This window comes from Lycium ferocissimum, chromosome 11, assembly GCF_029784015.1.
Source record: "Lycium ferocissimum isolate CSIRO_LF1 chromosome 11, AGI_CSIRO_Lferr_CH_V1, whole genome shotgun sequence".
NCBI lineage: Eukaryota > Viridiplantae > Streptophyta > Magnoliopsida > Solanales > Solanaceae > Lycium > Lycium ferocissimum.
The window spans coordinates 36,761,402-36,779,689 of NC_081352.1; the positions used below are offsets into that span (position 1 = coordinate 36,761,402).

The 18,288-nt window shown below is 35.0% G+C and overlaps 1 protein-coding gene across 2 annotated transcripts; it reads left to right on the plus strand.

Annotated features, from left to right (window-relative positions):
* The first annotated feature begins 2,137 nt into the window (after positions 1-2,137).
* On the plus strand, positions 2,138-17,879 carry LOC132037973 (uncharacterized). Of its 2 annotated transcripts, none has more exons than XM_059428685.1 (20): positions 2,138-2,904; positions 6,156-6,212; positions 7,305-7,332; positions 7,423-7,545; positions 9,370-9,481; positions 9,864-9,901; positions 10,013-10,066; positions 10,276-10,344; positions 10,546-10,662; positions 10,802-10,870; positions 12,689-12,768; positions 13,341-13,469; positions 13,539-13,812; positions 14,369-14,470; positions 14,567-14,734; positions 15,128-15,255; positions 15,345-15,483; positions 16,711-16,835; positions 16,933-17,103; positions 17,496-17,879. In XM_059428685.1, exons 1-20 carry the CDS (start codon positions 2,810-2,812, stop codon positions 17,530-17,532), a joined length of 2,115 nt encoding a protein of 704 aa, XP_059284668.1. In that variant the 5' UTR covers positions 2,138-2,809; the 3' UTR covers positions 17,533-17,879. The 2 variants fall into 2 exon arrangements, with proteins under 2 accessions (XP_059284668.1, XP_059284667.1); XM_059428684.1 differs by having other exon boundaries at positions 2,140-2,904; positions 14,366-14,470.
* The last annotated feature ends 409 nt before the right edge of the window (positions 17,880-18,288 follow it).

Consider the following 18,288-nt stretch of genomic DNA (forward strand, 5'->3'; position numbering starts at 1 on the left):
GAACCTATAATCTAAGCTAAAACAATTTTTGAACTCCCTTTATAACTTTACTAGAATATCTCCTTATGTCAGTGTCATCATTACTTATATGGTACATACTGTGTACCTAGCAAATTAGCAACTACCAATATGCTCTTACAGAAGATTGACCTTTTAGTAGAGATGGATGTTATACAAGTGATTTCTCAAGGACTATTTATGGTTTAGAATAAAAACAGTTCTAAATGCTAAGTATTCCAAGTGACAATTACCCCCAAGTATTAATGGGAACGGACTAAAGCCTTCCGGTCCACTTGGGTGATGGCCTGTATTTGAAAAATGGGCTTATTGATAGTCCACTATTCTCTGTAAGAGAGTACTGAGTTGTGGAATTGTGCCAGGTAACTTCTACACCATATCCGCCCATATGGTCTTATTGGGAAACGTTGGTAAATCAATAGAATGTGTTGGTGAAAATACAATTATAGTTGAAAAATTAAATGAAGAAAAATATAACATTTTCAAGTTGAGGCATGAATATTTCGCTATGCTTGAACAGATTCAAACCCACTACAGTAAATCTTCACTAATCCAATAGTAATTTGATTGGCTTGTCTCCTCCATGATACAACAATCCTATAACGTCGTATAACTCAAACAAACTCTGAATAGTTCAGTCCAAAATTCCACAATAATATTCCGTTATTCAACAAATAAAACTCTCTTTTTCTCAATGTCACAAGGTAAGAATGACTACTATCTATAGGTGAAGAATTTCTTTCACAGAGTAAATAACAAGGTAGTGAATAATAAAATTGTTGAACGTGAATCGATAGCTATCAGATTTAAGATTTAGTGGATAATTAGTGGTAGATCATGATATGAGTTACACCAAAGAATAATGTTCACTTTCTTGCCATTTACCGCCACTAACATGACAAGAAATAATGCATTTTATTTTAATAATATAAAAGAATGTACACTATCTTCCAATAATTGTCAAAAGAAAAAAAATGATACCATCTTCTTTCCTCTTGATCTGATAACATGTTCCAAATTAAATATCAAACAGAAGAACTTAGAACTTCGTATATATGACTTCCTCTCTTTATAGGTTGCAAAATAGTCCAAATTTTGCAACTCCCCATACCTATTCAAAGTTTGACGAGTTGATCAAATTATAGTATGTTGACTCCAAATTAATCCATCAAACTTTTTGGCTGAAATGAGATTTGAATATATAAACACAAGTTATATACTTCGCGTATTTACATTATCGGTGTAAGTTGTAGTACTAGCATTTTAATTACTCTGTTAGCGACTAAACTTACTATGTATAGTCACGTTCAATTAGGTAACCTGATAGCAAATCTCTTTTACACACACACACAAAAAAAAAAAAATGATGTATACAACTTTTATCTAACCTCTAAAAATTATAACCAACAAATTGTTTCTTGAATTCCAAGCTAGAAATACAATCAAAAAAATAAAAATAAAACGGTGACGAGAACATTTCAACCCAATTATTACTCAACACATATTTCTATTTAATCCATTTTGATCTGTCCATTGTTGACCTAACAAAAGGCGTACAAGCAGTAACTCATTTTATCTATATTTATTTTTTGAGTTTGAGGTTGCAAAATGAATTCATCAAAATTCTTTTTGTCAACATATCTTTGTTCTCAGTATCTTTGATTAATTTGGTGTTTACTTTTATGAACCAATGAGATACTTATGATTTAATACATAATAAATTGTCCATTATTTTTTACAGAGACAACCGAATAGGTTCGATAATCAATATATCCCCTATCCATATTACGAAATACAAAATACTAGTAGTACCTCCCTTACTAACTACTTAATAAAGACTTTAATAAATCTAATCTTTTTTAATAAACTAAAATCATTTTACTTATCATACAAAAAAAAGTTTTCTTTTTCTTTTTTAAAAACTACCATGGCCAACTGGAAAAAAAGAACAAAAACTCAGAAGCAACAAATCTCAATTCGTCCAGCTAGTCCGAACGAATAAGAACAACCCGGCTGACCAAAAAACCCGGTTCACACAAACCCGGTCCAAATGTAAATAATTTTTTCCCCCAATAAATGAATTACAGAAAACAAAACAACATTCCTTCTTCTCGATCCCTTTGTTGTACATAATTATTAGCCCAAAACAAGAGAAACCGAAAACAAGTGAGATCTATTTATTTACTGTTGAAATTAGTTATTAATCAACCGTTCTAATTTACTTTCACAAAAGGTTAGTTTTTTAGATTCGGTGAAAAAAAAAATGAAAAATCCAAGCAGCTTTTTATTAGTATTTTTTTTTTTTTTAAATTTCTTCTTTTGTTTGGCACCGTTTCGCTATCGATTTATTTTTGGAAACGTAGTATTTGATGAACTGTCATTATTATTACCTAACGAGTAATCTCTTTATATAAATATATATTTTGTGTTACTGAGTTACTTGCATTTTGGATTTAGTTATATTTATTGTAGTTTTTTTTATGCATTTCAGATCTCAAATTTTGCTTTATTTCGTGTATTTATGTGTTTAATAGTGTGAATATTATAATTTTGTGTTATTATTGGTTAATTATAGTACTTAATGTTTTTCCAGATTGTTTAAGTGACTACATTTTATGAGTTGAATGAGAAGTGCAAGCTAGGTGATGTGGAGTGGTTGTATTGTAGTGGTTTCGCGGTATGAAATAGCTTTACTTCGACGTTTTCCAGTGTTCCTCGATAAGGACCAGTTCCTTTGAGCAGTTCATCTACTGAGAGTGTGTAAGGAAAAAAGATAGTTTTGTATATAAAAATGGCGGATGCAGCTGCGCTTATTGAAGCCTCAGGATCTAGATTTAGTGATTTGGAGCTTATTGGAAGAGGCTCGTTCGGGGATGTCTATAAAGGGTAAGGATGAGAATGTTTTATTTTGTTAATGTGTTTGCTTATTGGTTTTGTTACTATGCATTATCAATCAATGAATTACGCTTCAATTTCAAATAAGTTTGGGTAAATTATATGAATCTTCCACGTCCATGCCACTTGATTTGGTCCTGTTTCGTGGTACTAAATACTTTGCCTTTTAATGTTTTATTGTGTCAATGTATTTACGTCTTGCTTTGGCTACTAGGCATTATCGATCAATCAATTACACTTTAATTTCAAATTAGTTTGGGTAAATTATATGAATCTTCCACGTACATGCCACTTGATTCGGTCCTGTTTCGTGCTATTACATATATATATATTTTTTAAAATACAAAATTAGGAGTTCTCTATAAGTAAAGATTCTCTTAGTCATACCTTTAATAGAATCGGATCTAGAATTTTAAATTTATCGGCAAGTGGAATTCCACTTGGAAACTTTGAATTTAAGGGAGCTGAGATCTACATACAAAGCATTAACCACTCACTGTCTCAAAGAATGAACCTTTTGGGATGTTATACAAGTGATTTCTGAAAGACTAAATAGTTTAGAATTGGAGGTGTTGGACTGAAGCCTTCCCGCTCACTTGGGTGATGGAATGTATTTGGAAAATAGGCTTCTTGATAGTCCATCAGTCTCTTTAACACTGATTTGTGCCAGAGAAACTTCTATCTATATCGGCCGCTAAACTGTCCTACTGGATGTCGTTCATAAAATTTGGTAACCAAGTCATAGTATGTCGAGTTCAATTTAATCTGTCAAAACTTTTTGGCTGAATTGAGATAGAATAACATAGATATAAGTTATATACTTGACTGTATTTGCAGAATCAGTGTAAATTAATAGGTACTAGCATTTCACTTACTTTGTTTTTTAATATACCTACTAATACCTGCTATTTTTAGTCACGTGCAAGTTGCAACTAGGTAACCTGGTAGTAAAATTCTACTTTACGATACCTATATATACAACTTAAATCTAAAAATGATAAAGCAATAAATTGTTTCTTGACTTGCTAATTGAATTCTAAACTAGAAGGACATAAAAAAGTTAATTCTAACGGCAAAAAAAAAAAAAAATGTAAATAGGACGAAGACAAGAACATTTCAACCCAATTATTACACAACGCATATTTGGTATTCAGTAGTGACCCAAGCAAATATTAGGTTGATTTTATCATAATACGTATTTCTACTTAGTCCGATTGATCCGTCCATTATTGAGTTAGCGTGCACATTTAAGGAGAATTGAAAACAGAGCGCGATATATTTAAAGGTTTTGGACAAATGACAATATATACTCTTGGGAGACACTTAATTTAATGTACATTTAGTATAACAACTAAACCTTAATTATAACTAGTTGGTATTGCGTATAGGAATCCCTTATTTTCATTATGCTTTGTTCTTTGCTAAATCTGCATTAATTCTAAGAGATTGTAAGGTTTTTTAAACAACTTCCTTCCTTATGAATTTAGATATACTATATCCCTTTTTAGCACCTTTAATCATTTTAGTTGTTGCACCTATGTACCGTTGCATTTAGAGATCGCCTTAGAACATGGACAAACCAGTGGATACGACATTCTCGCAGCATATCTTAGCCAGTAGAAGAGGGACATTTAACCTACTGCTGTCTGCCAGTAGAAATCTAGTAAATCTATCAATGAAAGAAATGCTCAACAAGTCAATTTTTTTTTTCTTTGCATTTTTTCGCAAATAGCACTATAGAAGTAGCACCGAATGATGTTAAATTTTTGAAGGAAGAGCAAGGGGAGGAGGGTGTGGGGGCGGACACAGTAACTTAAAGATTGTCATTCGCTTCTTCCCTACCATGTTAAAACTGAGACGAAAAAGAATAAACCTGTCAGTAAATTATGTACTCCCTCCATCCCAATTTATATGACACTCTTTCCTTTTTAGTCAGTCCCAGAAAGATTGACATCTTTCTATATTTAACAACAATTTATCTCTAAAATTCCCATTTTACCCTTAATGAAATGATTTCTAGCCACAAAAATTTCTCTGACACACCACAAGATTCAAAAGTCTTTCTTTATTTTTTAAACTTCTTGCCCAGTCAAATGCCGTCATATAAATTGGGACGGAGAGAGTATCCTGTTTCAACATGTTAATAAATTGCTAGGCCAGGGATTTGGGTTCTTTTAAGCTGCTACCTCCTTATTTATGGAAACGGATATTAGACGTGCCATGCGGTTTAAATGCACTCTCTTTTACGTTTAACCTGAGCTGACGCTGGTAACGGCATTTATTTGATCTATTGCTACACAAGCTGATAAAGTTTTTTTAGTGCATCTATAGATTTTAATTCTATATTTTTGGTAAGAAGCTCTCTAACAGCTCATGGGACTTGAATGCCGTTTTTTTTGATAGCGAACTTGAATGCCATTCTTTATCAGAAGGATAAGGAAAACCTAGTTGTTCTGCATGGTCCCTAATCTCAATCGGCGTCTTCTTCTTTAGCTATGGAAAGTGGAAACAGGGAATAAGTGTAAGAGGCCAGCCTTTGTCTAGTCTGGGTTTGCATACTTGTTAAGAGATATACAAATAGTATGACAATAGCGATAAACACTGCTGTATCTGAGAAACCCATGTCTTGACTAAGCGAAAGCTATTCTATTTTTTTTTTGAGTCAACTAAGCGAAAGCTATTCTAGCAATGAAAGGCTTAAGTTTTTCTTTGTTATATCCACCTAAGTTGCTCGGACTCTTCACTTCCAGTGCCGGATATGGCCAACCGATTTTGGGTACTTTGACCAAAATCGATGGAGAAATTCGGACAGATACAATGATTTTTGTAATCAAAAGAAAAGCTAAGGTGATATTGAAGAAAATGGAATACCTTGTATAAAGAAATTTCTATGTCAGTCCTTCCTTATATCTCCTTTTGGGATTCTCCTCTTGATCAATAATTTTGCCTCGGGACATCTTGTAAGATTTGCACATATTGTCTCATCATAAATTTATTATTAGATATTTGAATTATTTTGCCGAATCCCCGCACCGTATCCCTACCTAGATCCACACCCCGAATCTTAAAATTTAGATCATGAAGGATCCGACCTCCAGATCCGCACCCATATCGGACACCTGCACCCTAGTCCGAGCTACTTTGAATTTTCCACCAGCTTGACATTAATTTTTTGTTCTTGAGATATCATCATGTTAATAAGTATCGTAATATATCTGGTTCGTATTTTTCTTGATTTGCAGGTTTGATAAGGAACTAAACAAAGAGGTTGCAATCAAGGTTATTGATCTAGAAGAATCGTGAGTATATGGGCTTGAGTACTTCTCTTGGAGTTTGATGTGTTGTTTAGCAGGAGCTGCTGTTCATTTACTCTCCTTTCCATGGAGAGAGAGTACAATGACAGCTTATATGGAAGCTGCAATGTTATATTTTACTCTTGTTCTGCTTATTTTGTATATCATCTGGGCAATGCGTCTTCTTTCATGGACTTTTAAGTTATGTTTCTATTGTGTGAATAATCAGTCAAGGATATAGAAATGAGACTAGACTCCCTTGGCAGAAATTCCAAATAGGTTGATAAACTATGAGCTGTATCATCTTTTGTCAATTTCGCCAAGTAGGTTGGAAAATAGATTATTCTAGTACAATCGATACAGCAGAAAATATGTTGTTCAATGGTTAGAACTGATACCAGGCACAATCAGTGCAATCTATAACTAGTGATTTCTGATTTTACTCCTTGCTGTTCTTATATGATTATCTTCAGGTCTCTACAAATTTTTATCAAGCTAGTTTAAGAGAAAGATGAGTCGAAAGCTTTCTTTTTCATATATTTGTTATGAAAGAGTGTTTCCAAGAGTCTTTACTTTGATCTACTTGATTAGAGCTTGAATATATGTGGTCTTTGTGGCAGATAGAGTGATAGACTGACCAACTAAACATTTAGTCCCTATATGTTCTTAATTCACTTCATATACTTGTTTGATCAGGTAAAGGTAATTAATTTGCTTCGTATTTGAACTGTACCTTTTTGTAATAAGTTTAAAAGTTTGTACTGAAAGTCCATGAATTCCCTCAAATTTTTTTTGGTAGTTGGAGCACACTTGACTTTTTGGTAATTGGAGTAGGGCTATAACTTTCCGAATCATCACAACTGAGATATCGACGAAAATACTTTTGCCATTAGTACGACCTTTAACAAAAAAACTATTGTTTATAATTGGTTCTAGTTACATGAAGCAGATCCAAGCTGGATGGAGAACATGGAAACTGTTGTTTCATACAATTAAATTGCTTCATTGTATATTTCTTGCCTTTCTGTCACTGTCCTTGTTATAAATTGGTTACAGTTTTAGTTTATTCTAAATTGCCTTTTTGTCATTGTCATTCAGAGAGGATGAAGTTGAGGATATCCAAAAGGTATGTTCACGTTTTTATCGACTTATTTTGTTTGTTGGTGATCATATTAGAACATTGATTGAGCAGGGTCTTATTGAATGACTTTTTCAGGAAATTGCAGTTTTATCACAATGTCGATCTCCCTATATTACGGAGTACTACGGGTCATACCTGCACCAGACTAAGCTATGGATAATAATGGAATACATGGCTGGTGGTTCAGTTGCTGATCTAGTAAGTGGAAAAATCTAAGATAATGCCAACCTTTCTGCCCTAACTAAACAATTATCCTGGATACGAAGTGAATATTCATCATAAATAACGGGATTAACTTTGAGTTTGAGGCAGTGAGTTTAGTACAGGATATAATATATACAAGTGTAAATTCCCCTGTAAATGATGTCATTCCCCTTTATTTTATCAGCTCCCTCTCAGTGGCTCAGCAGCCTTGAGTTTTTGCTTCTGGTTCTTAACTCCCAGCTCATACTAGTTTTTTTTGCAGTATTTGGAGTTATAACCATATGAATTGTAATCATTCATGCATCTTCTGGATGCTTTTTTAATGCAACAACTTCATCAAAAAATAAAAATAAAAATATAATGTGTAACTGCATCTTTGGTGACTTCCATAAAAAGCATTTAAATGCGGCCCCAAAATTTTGAAGTCAAATCAGTCTAATATGTTGTTTCTACTTTCCTATGGCTATATGTTTTATACAGCTCGAGTAGCTCTAAATTTTGTGCTGGATATGTTGAGTTGAGAGGAAATCGGTGATATGAGATAGTTTAAGGTTATCTGTTACTTATCCCAGAAAAAAAGAGAGAGTTCTATGGTTTCTCTCATTCTGTCTGCATGTACCAGCAGTGGAGCTTTCCTGACTTTGATCTGACATTCGTTTGGAGTTTCTGAATCTTATTCTGCTTATTGAAGGAAAATCTATTTCACTATGGTAAAGCTTATAAAGGAAATAGTAATTTTAGGAACTCAAGGAAAATCCTGTGTTGACTGGTGGGGATGAACTGAAAATGCTTTATAGGTGCAGTTAACCAAATTCGGGACTTTTGTAATTGAAGGATAGAATAATGGCCTCGAAACCTAAAAAATATCTTGACGATCAATTGAATAGAATTTAAATGTGGAACTAATTTAATTGAGGGATAGAATAACGGCCTCAAAAGCTTAAAGGTATCTTGATGATTAATTGAATGAAAGGGAATGTCTTTGTAGTGTAGTATAACGTCCTTCTCAACTCACTCTATGGAGCTTAGCTATTACTAGCTCTTCCCAAGCTCTGGCTGCTCACTGATTAACATTTCTTGTTTTAGGGATCAGCTGGGCCATTGTGTCAAACATAAAGCTTGACTTTCAAAACCAGGGTTAGCCAAATTGTTGAGTTAGTCTATGATACCCCACTGCCATAGCTATTTTGGTTATTTAACTTATACCTTCTCTGGGTTGTGTTACTTATACTATTTGAATTGCCAAAACTAAAGGGAACATAATCAAATGTCAACCCTTAGCTTTGTTTGGCTTATACTTGCACTACATACCTTTTTCATTTGGTTGGGGTTTGAAGATAATAATGATTGCTTTGCCAACAAGAGAAGAGCCCATATACCAGGAGACAGGAGTACAGATAATATCCAGATATGACAACATTCCTAGCCAAGTTCATTTAATTATATATACGAGTGCAAAGATAATTAGTGCCGGATAAATGGATAAAAGCTTGCTAAATGCTCTGAATCTGGAATTTTGATTACTTCAAACACTATTATGTTCCGCTCTCTCCAAAGTTTCTACAACCAAAGTAACTTGTGCCAGACCTAATCATTTCGTAGTACTGGTTAGCATAGTGCGATTATCTTTTTTCTTATTAGGCTGAAATATCTGTTGATGTTCAACACCTCCAGCCACAACGTTACTACATTCCAGACCACGTATTATAGGCGCTTTAGTTTTGTTTCGCTAAGACACTGTGGTCCACCAGAAGCTAAATGTCGGTCATGTATTCGATGAACTTTTCTCTGGATACTTACCAGGATTTGTTTCTGCAGATTCAACCAAATCAGCCATTGGATGAAATGTCTATTGCATGTATTTTACGTGATTTGCTTCACGCTGTTGAATACCTCCACTCTGAAGGAAAAATTCATCGCGATATCAAAGGTTCATTGTTTTCTTTTGTAGCTAAATAGTGATAGCCTGGAGATATCTACACTGGTATTTTCCATGGGCCATTTGTACCTTACTTTTATCTTCAGTTTTATTTGCTAAAAGGTTGGCCAGAGCTTTAGATTTTGAAACAACGGGTGGGTCAAACTTGATAATCAGTTCTTGCCGTGAGGTTACCACATTTTGAAATTAGATGCTTCTTGGTATTAAACTGCAGCAGCTAAGATCTACTTTATAAATTGCTAATTCTTCGGAAGTTGTCTTAATTTGTTAATTGCTTCCTCCCTTACTTTGCTAACAACTTATTTTTCAGTTTTGAGGCCCACTACCCACTTTTTATTGTGGAAATGACATAGGTCTATCATTGTTTTTGCAGCGGCTAATATCTTGCTGTCTGAAAATGGTGATGTGAAGGTATACTAACATGGTCCTTTGTTATGTTTCAAATTATATCTGAGAGGAAGATAACAATGTGGTTACTATCATGTCAGCGCGTTTCTTGTTTTCTGATCTGCTCTTCCACAGGTAGCAGATTTTGGTGTTTCCGCTCAGCTGACAAGGACGATCTCTAGGAGAAAGGTACAATTCGCTATAATTGTGGAATTGATTTTTTGATAGCTAGATTTTCTTGCTCAATCACATTGCTGAATGCAGTATCATTTCTTGTTGAGTAGTTATAGAAGTCTTTGGGTTACATGTCACAGTTTTGCTGGAAGTTGCATTGGATATTGTTGGTTAGAAATGAGATCAAGTCAGTAAAGTTTAGCTAATGTAATTAATATTTGCAGACATTTGTAGGAACACCGTTCTGGATGGCACCTGAAGTTATTCAGAACTCAGACGGATACAATGAGAAGGTATCTCTTGAACTGCAGCAATATATGGAGTTGATCCTTCATCTGATTGTTCCTTTTCCCAGTTCCTCGTTGTGTATTTCTTAGTCTTAATTCCTTCTATTGCTGATTGAAATGATTCTTGTTGAAACTCCTGTGTTGGTTTTTTTGCATACGTTTGCTTAAGGTTTGGGCCAAACACTAAGAGCTTTTTCTTCTGTACAGGCTGATATTTGGTCACTTGGTATAACTGCAATTGAGATGGCCAAAGGGGAACCCCCACTTGCTGATCTGCATCCTATGAGAGTACTTTTTATCATACCTCGAGAAAATCCTCCCCAGGTTATACTTTTTCCAGTTCAATGTTTTAGATTTTCTGATTATTTTGTTTATCCGCTTCTGATTTACGAGTGTTTTTATTTGGTGATACTCTTTTGCTCTTTAAGAGGTAGCGTTTAATGTCTTTTCTGTTATTGTGCAGCTAGATGAACATTTTTCTCGTCCTCTCAAAGAAATTGTGTCCTTATGTTTGAAGAAGAGTCCTGCTGAGGTAGGTTCTACCTTTTGTGCTGCCAAGTCCTTTGTCTTTTTTTTTTTTCTTCTCTCTCAACTTCTCTGTTCCTTTCTGTGCTTGATATCATCATGCTTCCATGCGCCTATAAGTGGTCCTCCGTCCATGCAAAGAAAAAAGTTGGAGTTAGATTCTTTTAAGTAGTAGTTGGTCCAAAAGGGGTAAGCGCTTTTAAACAACCAGGGCTTTCAGTATACAACAACTACACCTCGATCGCAAGCAAGTTGTGGTAAATTATATGGATCTTCACTGATTGTGTTTATCCATCTAAGTTAATCATAGACCAATATTATACAAAACAAAAAAAAACTAAAGAAGTTCTCTTATTTAGGTAAATATATAATGGGTAAAACTCTCACATTACTACCCTTATGCCACAAAAAGTAGAGAACCTGCGCAATCATATAATATGGTCATCTACAAATATCACCCAATAAGTAGACTCCACATTTTTTATGGGGATATAAATCTCTAAATGACTAAAAGGCTTCAAGAAAACATAACATTTAAAGTAGACTTATTAGCATGACTATGACACGTTCCTAACTAAGTCTTATCACCTTATAGATCATTTTCTTCTATTGTGTCCTATTTTTCATTGAGCCTGTTGTAGGTATTTCGAGACAACTTAACTTCATCATATCTCCTACTATTCTCACTCTAGTGACGACTCTGTACATATCCTTTGACATCTATATATTTATTCTGAATTTCTTTCTTTCCCAATACCTACCTAAGGATTGTGTTGGTGCTTTATCTAGGTTAATAAACACCATGCATAGATCGTTTTTCATCTCACAATAAATTTCTATCAATCTTCTTACTAAGAATGTCGCGTACATTACAGATCTACCAGTCATAAATCCAGACTGCTTGTTGGTTAAATCGTGTAGTGTCCCTAAGTCTATATACTCCATCACTCATTCCTAAAATTTCATCATATGGGTCATCAGTTGGAATGCCACGTTAGTTCACACGACTTGAATATCTCCTTTGTTCTTATATATTGAAATTGGGGTACTCTTTCTCACTTGTTGGGCGTCTTACCACTTCTTATTATAGCATTAAGTAGCTTGATCAGATCAGCCCTCCTACTCCGACTCTCCAAGACATATCCAAACCTCTGTTATATACAGAAGTGTGACAGTTGGAATAAGCTGAAAAAAGTCGCGTGGGCAATCTTGGACGAGTCACTGTCTGCTGTAGTTTGATGTTTAAATAATTTAATCTCCATTGTTGGTGCTTTATTTGTTGAATGAGCCATTGTACAAATGTTAAAGCACTTCAAGATGTTTTCATGATGGTCCATCTAATAAAGGTGCCTATATGCATAGATATAGTTACCAACTTGCTTGATACATTCTTATGAGTCACTTCAGCCTTATACTCTTAGAAGGAAAATGTTTGTCTATGACTCACTGGGTTACTAATAATCATTAATATTTGGAGTTTGGACATTTTACAAATGGTAATTATTACAAGCACCTCAAAATTTGCGCTCTAATGTAAGCCAATTGAAGACACTATGGATGGCTGCCAACAAAAAGAGAGTAGAAGCATGATCCTGCATGGATGATCTACATTTCTTAACCTCTGCCTTTATTCATCTTCTATCTTCTCTACGAACACTGAATTTATCAGGAAAAACGAAAATATGTGCAACGTTGCTTTTCCTGATATTAGTTATCGAACTCTTATAGGGTTGGTTGATATATATATATATATATATATATATATATATGTATATTGGTTTTCCTGATATTAGTTCTCTTATTCTATCCTTTTTATTGATCCTAGAGGCCAAGTGCGAAGGAACTGCTGAGGCATCGTTTTATAAGGAATGCAAGAAAAAGCCCCAGACTTTTAGAGAGAATCAGGTGCATCCTATTTCCTGACATCTTGTGCACCTACACTTATTCTTTGCATGTTTGCTTTGGTAAAAGGAATTTAAGGTCTTGTGTGTTGCCATACTCGGTATCATTTGATTCAGTGGTTCTCCTGTCTCCATGAATTAGATATATTTCCACTTTCCCAAAGTAACTACTTCTAAGTTGGTAAGTCTTATCTCATGTGGACAAAATTAATCGGGTCCCACTTTTATACTTCACAAGATGACTTTAAGACCAGAAAAGCAGAAAGTAACTTATGGTCGTCCTACATCTTTCCCTCCATTAGCATAATATATTCACTGTTCAAATTTTCTTTCTCAACAATTGTTCCAAAGTCAAGTGCATGAAATTTTGGGACAAAAAGGAGAAAATGATAGATTTCCTGTTTAAAAAAAAAAAAAAAAGGAAGGGTGTAAATGATATATTGGCATACCATATTTTGACTAGTTATCAATTCTGAATCTTATTAGTGGTGTAGAATTTAAGGATTAGTTGCTTAATGATAGAGAGTCAACCATTGTGTATTCTTCCCAAAAAGATCAATATGTGTTTTCTTGTAGGGAGCGGCCCAAGTTTCAAATAAAGGATGATATGGATTCTCCTAGGAATGGCCAGAAACCTGTAGGGGAAGCATCCGGCACCATTAAGGTGACAAGAGATATCGGTTCTGAAGACACTGTTAAAGTCAGGTTAGTGAAACCTCTTGATGTGCTTTATTGCTATCTGTGATGATTCTTGGCTGAGTGTTATCGTTACAGTGGCCAGGGGAAAACCCTAAAAGCTGCTGGATGGGACTTCAGCATTGGAGGATCATCTAGTACTGGAACTGTCCGAAGTGTGAAACCACCGCAGGTTAGAGATAGGAAACCAGAAGTTCCATTGAATCAACCTGCTTCAAGAAAAATTATGGACAGTGGTAACAATCGGTCCTCTGCTTCTGGAACTGTCCTTTATACTTCATCAGAGGGTGTCAACCAAAAAGATGACGGAGATGCAAACAACAACGAGAAAAGAGATTATTCTCGTGAAGATGTATTGCTTTGTTCTCTATAAGTGTGTGTATTTTTCTATATGCATGTGTGTACTTACATCTGTGTCTACTTCGATCCTTCTCCTGAAATTTAGAAGCTTGTATGAAGGAGAAAACTTGATTCCAGATATGTATACTCAGACATAATGATTCCCCAAAGATGAAGTAATTGATTCTGCGATGTGGCAGCATGTTAGGCTTTTTCTGTCAGAACAATCTTATTTAGGTGGTTTTATAGTGCTCTTCATGCACTAAAATGTTGGAGTTCACTTTGGATAACCTGTCATCTTCAACAAGTTTTAGTGTATTGTCCAATGACAAATCAAATGCATCAAGCTCGTGCCAATTCTACCTTACAGATCTCCCAAAAGAAAACAACAAAAAAATTAAAAAGAAAAGTAAAAACCTCTGTTTTTTGCATTCTAGCATGTTTGTTCTTGATATTTTAAGTATCATAACTATTGGTGAAAACTGTTCAGCTATGTTGCCCTTTACATTTTTATTTTTTTCCGCTAGTATCTTCTTGTGACACAGTTCCTAACCTTCAATTTACAGGAGGAGTTGTCAGTTAGTGGTTCTGGAACAGTGGTTGTGAGATCTCCAAGAGGATCTCCTAGAGGATTTCAGTCCTCTTCGCTGTTCAGCGACCAGAGTTCCCTGGTATTGTCAGCTTTTCTACCAAATTTCCTTACAGGCATCTGCGAAAATCCCTTTGCTGTATTTGCCATTGACTACCGGTGTCGATTCACTTTGCAGTCCAATAGCACACTTGCTTCTTTCGAGGATGCTTCTTCCAGTGGCACTGTAGTTTATCGTGGACGTCATGAGGACCCAGATTCTCCTCGAACGCCAAAATCTAGGTTAGGAATTCAAGAGAGATCTTCAAGTGCATCGCTCGAAGACAGCACAACAAACCTTGCAGAGGTATCACACTTCAGAATTCTCCCACTTAATTCTGGTTTCCATTTATGGGAAATTTTGTCTTGACTAAAATATGCTAAAATCTGTGGGTCGATTTTTGTAAGACTAGACTTTGAACTAGGTATAGTGATGACCATAAGGATAATAAAAGCGGAATATATTTCCTAGAATTTTTATCAAGGAAGGATTATATAAGAAACCTCAGTCGTACATCTTTAATTCTTGCTAGCAATTGTTTATCCATTAGGCTGGGATTTGTTCTTACAATTAACAAACTTGCATTTTTTTCTTCATTCATTGGTTCTGATTTATTATTCTAATTTTGTTAAAGTCCTTCCACTATGCCATCTCTCCATGTTTTGTTGCGTAAGGCTTATTAGCTGTGAATTTTTTTAGGCCAAGGCTGCCATGCTAGAAGGACCAAAGAAAGGAAACGTTAGAGACAGATCGAAATTGGGCAAGGTCCAACGTGATGGGCTAGGAAATAAAACAGAACAATCAACAATGAGCTCTGATACTTCTAGGTACGTAAGTTTTTGAAGCTGAAAGATGGTCTGAAGTTGGCTTATGCTAGTTTCACCATTTCTTCCCTGAAGCACCATAATTTTTCCAGGCACTCTCGGGACTATCTTGATGCACAGAAGGTGTTTTCGAGATCACGCCATACAAGTGATGACGAAGATAGTGCGAGAACACATGCTGCACCTTCATCTGCCACTTTATCTGTTCTCCTTATTCCTTCATTAAAAGAGGTATAACTTAAGCCTTAAGTTAACTTAGATATCTTATGGGTGATGTTTTATGGGAGTCGAGCTAGACGAACTTGAGGTCTGTTGAGCTATGCTTGTTTACATTGTGATACATTCTTATCTATCCATACAAGAGTATGTGCTGCTGATCCTTTTTCAGAAACATTTGTTGTAGGCCTGATTTCCAGCAATTTCTGGGGCTTTAAACAGTGTATATTTGAAGCTGAAAGGGTTCATACTATTTTGGGGTAAAGTGGTTTTCAGTAGGATAATGCCATTGAGTTGAATTAGAATGAAAGGGGCTGAAAAAAGATGAGAAAATAAGGTGGAAAATGGTGGCAAAAATAAAACTTTAACTAACCATAAGTAGGCATCACCGCTAGGTTAGAATTGCATTGACCAATTCTCAGAGTGTGTAACAATAATAGGACATCTGTAATTACTTGTATTTTATAATTGAGAGCACTACAATGGCACTTGTAGACTTCAACGAACTCATCTCCACAAGAAGTTTTCGTAGATGAATTAGGAATCAAATACTAGCATGTATAAAGTCTAACTAAGATACTGATTTAAAAAAACTCCTGTCTGGACTAAGATAAGAAAGGGATTATCTTATCTAGACTAATAAGATAAGAAAGGGATTATCTTATCTAGACTAAGATAAGAAAGGGATTATCTTATCTAGACTAAGATAAGAAAGGGATGATCTCACTGTGAACTGCAGTATTCAGAAAAATTCCAAAAAGAACAGTTATTGCAGGAACAATTAAGATTTTGTAAGCTGAAGTTAGAAAAAGACTACTTTTGTTGATTGCCGACTAAGATGAACAAACCTCCATGTTATGCTTTTTCTCCAAATTGTCATTGATATGCCTATTCACTCCATGAAATGGTGCTATGGTCTGATGTCATCTGAGGTATCTTGTGATTTAGAAGTTGAGAGTGAATCTAATAAATTTGACCTGAATTGTCTGATCATCCAAGAAACACATAATTGACTATTGGCGTTTCGCCCTGAGTGAAGGCGGCAGATTTCCTGCCACATTTACATGTCATTTATACTTTAATTTTTTAGAGGAAGATAAAGGAAATGCAGATTTCCCTATTGATTATCCTCTGAAGCGGATGAGTTCCAAAGAAGTCTTCAGACTTAAAAGTCAAAGGCCTCGCATATAATTGTTCTTCTGATAATTTGCTCACCTTTTCTTCATCTACTTTGGTGTGTAGGCTGCTACTAGTGAATCAGATGGTTCACTCATGCAGGCGATGGTCAGCTCTTTTATGGATATGGAGCGCCTGAAGCCTGGTTCTTGCGATCTGTTCATGACTAGGTTGCTCCAGCGACTGGCAAGGTTATTAGTTATTCTACAATTTATGCTTCCCTTAAATGTATAACTCAAATCTATTTGTTTTTTAAGTTTTTCTCAAGAGAGTAGAAACTCATTGCAGCTCAAAGGATTCGTCATTGAAAGATCTGCAAGACCTGGCCGGTCGCATCTTTTCAAAGGGAAAGATTGAAGCAGAGAGTACAAGTACCGAGGATAGCAAAAAAAAGCAGCAGAGTAAAGAGCTTAATTCAAATGCGAATTTGAGTCCACTAGCAAGGTTCTTGCTTTCAAGGTTTGTCCAAAATGTCATCAAATATTAAGTTCCTGTAGTGCCTTGAAACACTTACTATGAGGCATCAAATAAGTTCCTCATCGAATCATGCCTATTTTAAATTGTGAGATGAGAGACCGGATATTAAACTTAACATGTATTCTTCCTCCATTTCATGACTATTTTGAGCATATTTTGCCTAATTGTTGGGGCTATTTATCCTTGTCCAAAAGAGAAAAAATAAAATAAAATTGGGGCTATTTATTAAGTGATGTCACAGTGATGGACGGAAAATTGCTGTGTTATATATCAAGAAATATGAAATACATATTACATGCTTCTATCTGACTCTGGGCACTTTGAAGCATTGGGTACTCATGTCTTCCTAAACAACTTCGACCTTTCAATGACAGATGGCAAGGACATGCTTCTCGAGATCAAAATGCCTAAACATTGAGGTTAGATTATTGTTCAAAATTTTGCTTTTCTGATGTTACTTGTTCCTGAATTATTTTTGATTCTGTGTACATATCATTGTGAGGACATCTGTAATTTTCGTCCTCTGATTCATTTTTTGGGGTTTTCCTAGCTGAACAAGTTTTTTTCTGCTTTTATTTTGCAATTTGTAATTTAAAGCTCTATATTCTGTTAGAATTTGTCGCTTTTATTGGGCGTTTTTGTTGCTCGATGTAATAGTAAGAGGCTTTTAAAGTTTAGTGCTAACCTCCGAGTTGCGACTTCCCAAAGTTGTAAAGGACATGTTGATATATTGTTAGTTGACTCGTTGATTTCTTCTTCGTACTTGATACCTATAGGAAATAACATTTTTCCTTTATTTCGTCCTTGTGCTTTTGATTTTTTATTTTTTTATCCTAAACCAGTCTAATGTAGCTGGTTGATTGACTAGTTCCCACTTAATTTGTCTGGAAATCATATATTTAGTTGAAAATATATTTATGCAACTGAACTCAGAAATGGGATTTTGCCGTGCGAGCCTTGCATGGAAAGATAATTTTGCTATGTTAAACAAAGGAAAAAGGAGATGAAAATAGAGGGGTAAGAGAATGATAAAGTTAGAAGGGCGCAAATCATCTAGCATACCTTGAGAAGGCAAACGTTAATGTTAAAAACCTTTCTAGTTGCACTAAGAAAGATCAATTCGGTCGAGTTTTGTTAAGTTTCAAGAGTCATGGTTGATTGCAATCA